This window comes from Micropterus salmoides, unplaced genomic scaffold (assembly GCF_014851395.1).
Source record: "Micropterus salmoides isolate LMB-PRFRI ecotype aquatic unplaced genomic scaffold, ASM1485139v1 Ms_hic_scaffold_15, whole genome shotgun sequence".
Lineage (NCBI taxonomy): Eukaryota > Metazoa > Chordata > Actinopteri > Centrarchiformes > Centrarchidae > Micropterus > Micropterus salmoides.
The window spans coordinates 14,793,862-14,802,652 of NW_024040596.1; the positions used below are offsets into that span (position 1 = coordinate 14,793,862).

Sequence of the window (8,791 nt, forward strand, 5' to 3'; positions counted from 1 at the left end):
AATATTTGGGTGTGCTCCACCACAGCCTTGTTATTGTGCTTCAGTCAAATCCACTTCCTGTCTTATCTCATTTTTGTAGCCAGTCTGATACCTTTTATTATTCCCTGTTTGTTAGTTTTAGTAAATTACATTTTTATATCTTCTTTTCCAATGGCCAATAAATCTTCCTTTAATGCATTTATCAACAACCCAAGTGTAACTGAACACATCAACAACAACAAATACAGACATTTACATATATTATATTATAATATCTGGTCTGCATAACAGTGACTACTTAACTTACGTCTGAACCATATGTCTAAGCACACACAATGCACTTTTAAGATATGACCTATTAATAGTTGAAAAGTTGGAAAGAGATTTTTACCGCCTTGTATGCAAATCAACAAGTAAAATATTCGCGCCACGGCAAAGTACATGGAAGACACACCGCTCTCCTTCCCAAAATGCCTTATAAATTAGTTAAGTTTGACTATTCCAAGAAATATCGAACACATTTTAAAATGTTAATAATGAGTTTCAGTTACGCATTTGCCCCCCATATGTCCACAGAAAGTTTATTATGTTGTGAAACCACCTGACTACATTTTATGCAGCTGTCAGGACTTTCCGGTGGCGCGGGAAATGAACAGAGTGGGCTGCGTGTCGCTGCAGGTCCTGCATTGTTCACCGCAGAGCTGCTGCACGGTGTGTTTGGGTGTTGCTGTGTAGGAAAAGTATAAGAAGAAAATGCCAGTCACACGCTCCAAGGTAAGAAAACCCAGAATCTATTTTAAATAACAGTGTGTTTTTTTTAATTTTCTTTCTTTTAACATTCTGTATTGACCACATTGTTACAGTAACATTACACTTACACTAAGTCCTGCATTTCCTCAAATGGTTACTACAACCTTAACTTACTAACTTGATTGAATGATTTAAGTAGTTAAGTTAGTAACATAAGTTAATATTACACCTCTTTGGTAATGTTAATTTGGTTAATATGGAGGTAACTTTAACTTTAATGTTAGCTTTTTAACTTATGATGGCTGAAGTCCATGTTAATTGTATTGAAATATACTGGACCAGATTATATAACATTACATTTTGCTAACTGAAACGTTTGCATTAATGGATTCATCCATTAACAGAAAATGTAACGTAAATGTATTATTCAAGTCATTTTTTTGAGCAAAAACGGACAAAAACACTAATTCCAGCTTTTTAAACATACAACAAAATTTTCTGGTTTAAGCTTCTATTATATAAATGTTAAAATTAATTCTTGTTTTGGTCTGTTTTTTTGACAAAACAGTTTGAACATGTCAACTTGGGCTTTAGCCATTTAAAAAAGGTTTGTCAGATTAATTGATAATAAAAGTAATCATTATTTTGTCCCTACCACAAACCATTTAAAGCCTAGCAAACAAGATCACAAAATTGCAAATTATGAAAATGTTAATTCATAAGTTAGTGCCTTTATGTGTAACACAACCTGATTGCGTGGTTAATAGTCTGTCTCTTCTATAGTATCCTCAAGTGACATGTTAACTATGTAGTTTAATAAACTGTATTAAATAGACACACAAACTTTCCCATGCACTTTTGTATCTTTCCAAACTTACCTACACTAGAAACTGGCGGCCCAGCCTCCATCTACCAGGATGAGTTTGAGGAGCTTCCGCAGCGTCCCGCTGGTTCCCATGGAGACTTCCTCCTCTTCCTCTGATGACAGCTGTGATAGCTTTGGCTCTGATGGAGGCTTTGCAAACACGGTAGCAATAAAATACTATAAAGTAAAATACGGTTTCTATCAAATGGTGGTGAATGTGTAAGGTCTCTGTGGCACCATCTGAAGATTGTGTCTGTGTTTAGAGGGGCAGCTTAAGACAGACGAGGAGGATGGCAGAGAAACCCCAGGTGTTTGAGGCTACATTAGAGGAAGATTCATGCATCGGGTTTGAGGAGAATGTGATCAGCAGTCAGATGAAGACCATGGTAAGTTTTTAGGAGAAATACAATTGCAACATATTTCAGAACTTCATCAGACGCCACAAAGTTTTTTTTCTAACCATAAATTGTTTTCTTTCAGAAAGTAGACTCTGAATCTCCGAGACGTGGCCGCAGGTCCAACATCCTCACAGTTGCCATGACATTCCCAACCAAGAAGACAGGCAAGAAGAGGCCTGCATCTGAACCACTCCATAAAACTAAAGTCCAGGACTCCGACTCTGAGGAAGAGGGGAACGTCATGGACAAGAGAGCCCTGAATATTAAGGAGAACAAAGCAATGGTACAATTTGCTGCCTCACATTATTTGGTACTATGAACAGAACTTTGACCAGGACAGCCTCCCTTTTCATTGTGCTGTATCTCATTCATAATTTATTTATTTTAGCTTGCAAAGCTCATGGCAGAGCTGAACAAAGTACCTGGACTCTTCCCAGGACGGATGGCAATGTCTGCTTCCACTACGGTAAGTTGACCTGATAAAGATAAATATTTGAATCTGTCCACATGGTGCATCATCAATGCTCTGTATTAATTGGTACTATTACTATAACTACTTAGCCTCGACGGGCACCTCGGCGGTCCATGGGAACTCCAGGAGCTTGTAGGAGAAACCCGCAGCGCTTGTCTCGACCCCACACACGTTCCCGCACACTGGTGGATGGACCCCCCAGCCCAACCCCTGAGGAGGAGCCTGAGGACAAGTTCAGCCTGGTCCGCAAAAGCCGCTACTATGAGGAAGAAGATGAGCCAGTAAGTTAGATCACAAACAGTCTGTGCATCTTGTCACATTTTGCATTGCTTCAAATTCTCTTAATGTATGCGCTATGGGGATTAATCACATTCTGATTAACCACATTAATTTCATATGCAGCCTCGTCGCCGTTCCTTCAATGGTTCCAAGGCCATCCCTCATGTAGTGCGGCCCGTGGAGGACGTCACAGAGGCAGAGCTGCAGAGCATCTGCCACAACGTACGGGAGAAGGTCTACAACAGCTCCACTGTAGGTCCCACATTCACTGTAATGCTGAAAAGATTTGAGCATCTGCATATGTTTGGCAAGAAGATAAAAAAATTTCTCTTTATTTTTAGGGAACCACTTGTCACCAGTGCCGCCAGAAAACAATTGACACAAAAACCAACTGCCGTAATCCAGAGTGTGTCGGGGTGAGGGGTCAGTTCTGCGGCCCCTGTCTCCGTAACCGCTACGGAGAGGAGGTCCGCGACGCTCTACTGAACCCGGTGAGTACCTAAAAGTATAATATTGTATTCACATTTGATCATGTGTGTGTTAGGGAGGTCTGACTGATTTCATTCTCATTGTCTGTGGTAGGAGTGGCAGTGCCCACCATGCAGAGGGATCTGTAACTGCAGCTTCTGTAGGGCCCGAGATGGTCGCTGTGCTACAGGAGTGTTGGTTTATCTGGCTAAATATCACGGCTTTGATAATGTTCACGCCTACTTGAAAAGGTGACTGGACCATTTGTAAAGTCTATTTTCATTCTTTTTTATATATTTAAATGTCTGTTTTTTAACATGGAGGTTCTGTTATTTTCTCTGCAGCTTGAAAAAGGAGCTAGAAGAGAGCAGCGAGTGAAGTATGGAGGAAGCAGCTGATCCTGGACCTGACTGACATGCTCTCACCATTTTTTACATACACACAGTTCAGATATTGTTCAGTGTTTTAAGTATTATAGCAGTGCTTTTTATTGTTCCTGTTATGATTTTTCACATAAGTTTTAAACAATGACTGACATCTGGAGCAGATAGTGGTTCTCTCCAGTCTAAAGCTTGCATGGTTTTTGTTGTCTCGCACATTTTCCTGTCCGTTCTCAAGAGCTGAACCCTTACATTAGGACTGGTTAATTGTAAACTTAAGGTTGTCTCAACCTTAATTTCTTGATGGCCGTCTGTGATCTTAAATATTAAGATGATTGGTGTACATATCCCATAGCAGGTATCAATTTTTTTTTTTAACCCGCCTGTTGCAAAAAAAATTCAGGCTTCTTTACTGTATTTTACATTGTTTTAAATGTATATATTTTACACAGCACAGTTGGACATTGGGATCCATTTTTGTGGCTTTGCTTTTCTTATTCCAATTTATGCTTGTGTTTTTACAAGTTGCATGGCCTTTTGTAAGTCTGCTGAAAGTAAATGAGTAAATGTAGAAACCCAAAAAGCAAACAAACTGCATTAGTTGAGATGTCCTGTAGAAATGATCCAATGATCTGCATGCTACTATGGTGGTGCAGGTGGAAAGGGCATAGACTGGGGTCCACTGCCTCTCACTTTAACCAGAGAGGAACTGTGTGATATACTACAGTGCCTGGTTAAATATCCTTCATTAGATAACTGTCACTAATGGTGTGGAAACAATTAGCACACTCTAATGGGAATCTCATACCTGTAAATCATTTTATCCTGTTAAAGCACATTCTCGCTCTGCTCCAGTCTCTTTGCCTCATTTTCTGCCTTACACTGTTAAGTGGGAATGGTTGAAGGTGCCACTGAAGTGGCAATAGAGTTATGGCCTGCATTTTCTGTTCAGAAGTGTAATACTCCACACAAAATGACATGGAATTAACCTTTGTGTCGTTCATCTTTGAAATGTACTTCATTCGACCTGCACCAGGACATTCTGTGATTATATGATACTATTTCAAAATAATCAACGGTTGAGATTTCTTCAGTGTAATGGCAAGTGGAGGTTATCTTACTGCTGCTTGTATTTATCAGGCACTGCACAGTTAATGGAAACAGTAATGCGGAACTGATAATGGGAATATCTGTTATGATGCGATGCTTGCTTTGTGCTCATTGGCTTTACTGTACATTTTCATTAAAGCGTTAATCACTGCAGAATCATGTTATCAGTTTTCTTTGGCTTGACCATCACTCTATCCAGAACAGTGGCAGCTGTAATTACTGTTATTGAAACATGTTGGAGAAATCCTGAATGCTAGTGGTGATTGAAGATCTTGGCGTGTAAATGCCGGAAATGTATTAATGTTTCCATCACGGCTGGCTAGCTACAGTCAGTGTTTATATTAAGTTTGCATTCCTATAGAGAGTAAAACAGACTTATCTGGCTAAAATGATGACACTATCCTTGTACGGGGCTTCATGGGTCAGATAATTACAATTTACAACAGTATTAAGCTGCATTAAAGGTACTAAACAAATAAAATACAAAATAATTTACTGAGTTTTGATGTTAATTCAGTAAATTTGGAGAAGAAACTCAAGAAGGGCAGCAAATAGTTGTCATAATGAATTATCTGTCAGTTAGTAGTATAGCTTATAGTATTAAAATATTGGGGGGAAAAGACCATTAGAATTTTCTCTGACCAACTGCCTAAAATTTAAAATGCTCTAATCTAGAAAGGGCATAAAATCTTCACATTTGAGTCAGTTGGAAATTAGTGAATGTTTGGCATTTTTGTTTGATAAAAGATAAACAATTGATTATCAAAACTGTTAATTATTTTTCTATCAATTCAACTGTTTTAGCACAAAAATCTGTAAATTAGTACCCAAATTACATTCTCTGCAGTATTTAAGAAACACAGGCTGATATTTATCTTTTTACATTACAATATTCAGTAGAAAATTATGAACAATGTGGCAGGCAAATGAGAGGCTTTAACTTTATGCCCTTTTGGTCTTGGTCTTACAGTTACTCTGAGAGGATTTACTCTGTGTTGAAACTACTAAGTAAAAGAACTGAAGTTCGTGTCTGCTTCCAATTCAGGGTTCACAGTAGTGAGAGAATATGGCTACAGAGACTGAATATGTGTTAGAAATGTTTGTGGTGTTGGAAGAGGATGACTGTCGGACTTCCAACATTATTGTTTACCCATAACTTTGTTGTTGTTTACCTTCATTGTCCTTGCCTTGATTAATCTGTCCACAAAAAATGGAGCAACCCTGGAGCAACCCTCCATTACAGCCACAATCACACAATACATTGCACAACGTTGTTCAGGCTTTGAAGCAGTATTCTTCAATCCACTGGTCCTCTGAGTTGAGTCTGCAGATGGTCCAGTCCTATGGTGACCTTCAATTCACACGATATTTTACATGCAAAACATCAGATCACCTTATAAGCTAACTGCTGCTCTACTCTCCTAAAGCAAATGGATTGCAGACGCAGCGGTGACCTGGAAAATGAAGGGAGCCACCCATAGTGACACCAGCAGCACTTACAATGTACCAAATGTAAACTACTGCAGTGCTGACTGCTAGTGTTTGCCAGAAGGGATGTCCCACTAGGATTCATGCATGCAGTGAGAATATGCCTTTAGGATTATTCGATATAAAATAGTTTCAAATGTGCAAATGTATCATTTTAATACCTGTGTGACAGACAAAAGGGTACCAATAACAGTGTGGCTCTGTAGACGGGTACACAAGTACAGTGTAAGCCAGAAAAAAGCAGTTTTATGAGCGCAGTATGTAGATAACAAATTTATCCTTCTACAGTATGTACACCACTGTATTTACACACACACCGATCACATTAATTCAGATAACATTCTAATTAAAATTATATTTATAGCCTATGCTATCACTCATTGATGATGCTACAAAGCCACAAAAGATTTAATAACTACAGTTTTGAGCAAATCAATCAGTAGAACAATAGCAGTGAATTCACATTCATTTGACTTTACCTGTCATGTCTCTCCTTCATGGTATCAGGAGTAGTACCTTAAAGCATGATATGGTTGTCTCAGTTTTGAGCTCAATCTGTGGCCTCTTCACAAAAAGGCATGCCGCAGGTATAGCAATATTCTTTTAGTTAAAATAATAACTAAAGCCCCAATTTGTTCAGTTTTTCTGACTTTTTTTTCTTTTAGGTGACAAGACTTATACCTCTTTCATGTCTGTACGATACAGTACGTAGTTGTAGCGAACAGCCAGTTAGCTTAGTTTAGCATAAAGACTGAAAATGGGAAAACCATGGATGTATTATTAAGGCGGAAACAGCTAGCCTGGGTCTGTTCGAAGTTAACAAGTCACCTGAGTGTCCCATGGTTGCCTGGGAACCTGTACCCTGACAAGAAATATTTGGTGCATTGTCATTTTTCCACTTCAGTTTTTTTATTGAAATGAAATAGAACACATTAATTAGTGAGTTTTAGAGGAGGTTGTAGTTGGAGTGTGTTACCTTTGGACAGAGCTATGCTAGCTGTTTCCAGTCTTTATGCTAAGCTAACTGGCAGCTAGCTCCAGCTACATGTTTACATGAGAGCAAAATATCTAGCTATATAAATTATTGTGCCGATTTACAAATCCAATAATTAGTCTTGTGTAATTATTGTATATTCCTAATTAACTGATCTAATGTTTATTAATTACACCACTATTGACACAACAATGAAACAAAACAACAAAATAAAATATTATTGACAATAGCAATAGCAATGTTACTAATGCTATTAATAATCCTATTTGACAAGGAATAGCTACAACAATACAAAATGAATAACCAGTTTATTAGATACATTTGTTCTATCTGTAAAACTGTGTTATAAGATGTCCAGTCCCATTTAGATATATATGTAGAACCTTATATATGGAATACCTCTTTATATAATGCAAGTCATTATAGCACAAATTATGGTAAATTGCACAAAGTTGGATTGACACCTCTCTGACACAAAAACATAAGCTTCAGAATTTAAGACAGGATTTATTGCAGGGGTTTTGTCTTGTACTGCATCATCACAGGATACACCCACACCTCTGATATGTACATATTAATAATGGTATATAAAAATTTACTCCTGCATCCTTTACACTCTGCTCATTGCATGTCTCAATCTGTCTATATTGTTTTTGTTTATAGTGTGTATTTGTGTTCTCTATACTGTAGCCATGTGTCTGATTTTTATTGTATTATTGTATGAGTAAGCACATTATGAGCAATGTACAATCCTGAGACAAATTCCTCAAATGTGTACACATACTTGGCAAATAAAGCTGATTCTGATTCTAATATTTTTTTATTGGCTTCAGTAAGAATACAACTTCTAATAAACAAAATCCTCTTCTTTCTTCCTTTTTTCCTCCAAAAGGAACATTTCAAAAACTATTATTACTATAATAAAGATGCACTTGAAAATACTAGTCTTGTATTAAATACCAATGATCATCCACTTTGGGTGATGAATATTTACGGAAGTAATTGTTTACAACGCTCAAGCATTGAGCTGATCTGGTAATCAGGCTATGAAATACAATATTTATTCATTAGAGCAGATTTAATGAGGCCTTGCGGCGCTAATTATGAAAACCAGTGTAGCAGTAAATGAGTAGCGCACGGTGGCGGGCTGCGGGGTACCTGTAAGGAGGGACTGGGGGGTTGAAGTGCCCTGAGTGCCATGGCACACTGAGCAGCAACACACAGCCCTGACTGTGGCCGTCCAGCCCACAGCTATACATCACCGGACCTGTAGACAGGTCACAGATGGGCCCCACATCCCTGCATGCCCTGCTCTCCTATCACCAGGAATTATGACTGGATTTCCCCAAAGCATCTTAACATCAAGATTATCTGTTTTATTGCACGTCAACAGACAGCAAAGTAGAAAATCTCAGTGCAGTGGTGCTTCAGGTGGACGTGCTCAGCGCAGCCAGGCTTTTAAAAATTGTTGCACTGATATACTGCCAGCCATAAAGCTGAAACAGGTTGAGCGCTTATTCTGCAGTTTCTATTTGTATGCAGGTCTGGAGATATGTGGTAGGATTTCACAGCATAATATGGGTTTTGATTGACTGATATTTTCATTAT

At 38.3% G+C, this 8,791-nt stretch overlaps 1 protein-coding gene across 1 annotated transcript; it reads left to right on the forward strand.

Moving 5' to 3' along the window:
* The first annotated feature begins 628 nt into the window (after window positions 1–628).
* On the forward strand, window positions 629–4,857 carry cdca7a (cell division cycle associated 7a). Its single transcript, XM_038720516.1, has 10 exons — window positions 629–753; window positions 1,617–1,757; window positions 1,858–1,980; window positions 2,075–2,275; window positions 2,381–2,458; window positions 2,554–2,745; window positions 2,867–2,995; window positions 3,085–3,234; window positions 3,326–3,462; window positions 3,556–4,857. Exons 1-10 carry the CDS (start codon window positions 733–735, stop codon window positions 3,587–3,589), a joined length of 1,206 nt encoding a protein of 401 aa, XP_038576444.1. The 5' UTR covers window positions 629–732; the 3' UTR covers window positions 3,590–4,857.
* The last annotated feature ends 3,934 nt before the right edge of the window (window positions 4,858–8,791 follow it).

What these genes read in the sequence shown, in the direction of transcription:
- cdca7a (XM_038720516.1), top strand. Translation starts at nt 733, where the DNA reads ATGCCAGTCACACGCTCCAAG. An exon ending in CAATGTCTGCTTCCACTACG is followed by an intron (nt 2,459 to 2,553) that starts GTAAGTTGACCT and finishes ATAACTACTTAG; the next exon opens with CCTCGACGGGCACCTCGGCG. An exon ending in GTTCACGCCTACTTGAAAAG is followed by an intron (nt 3,463 to 3,555) that starts GTGACTGGACCA and finishes TTTTCTCTGCAG; the next exon opens with CTTGAAAAAGGAGCTAGAAG.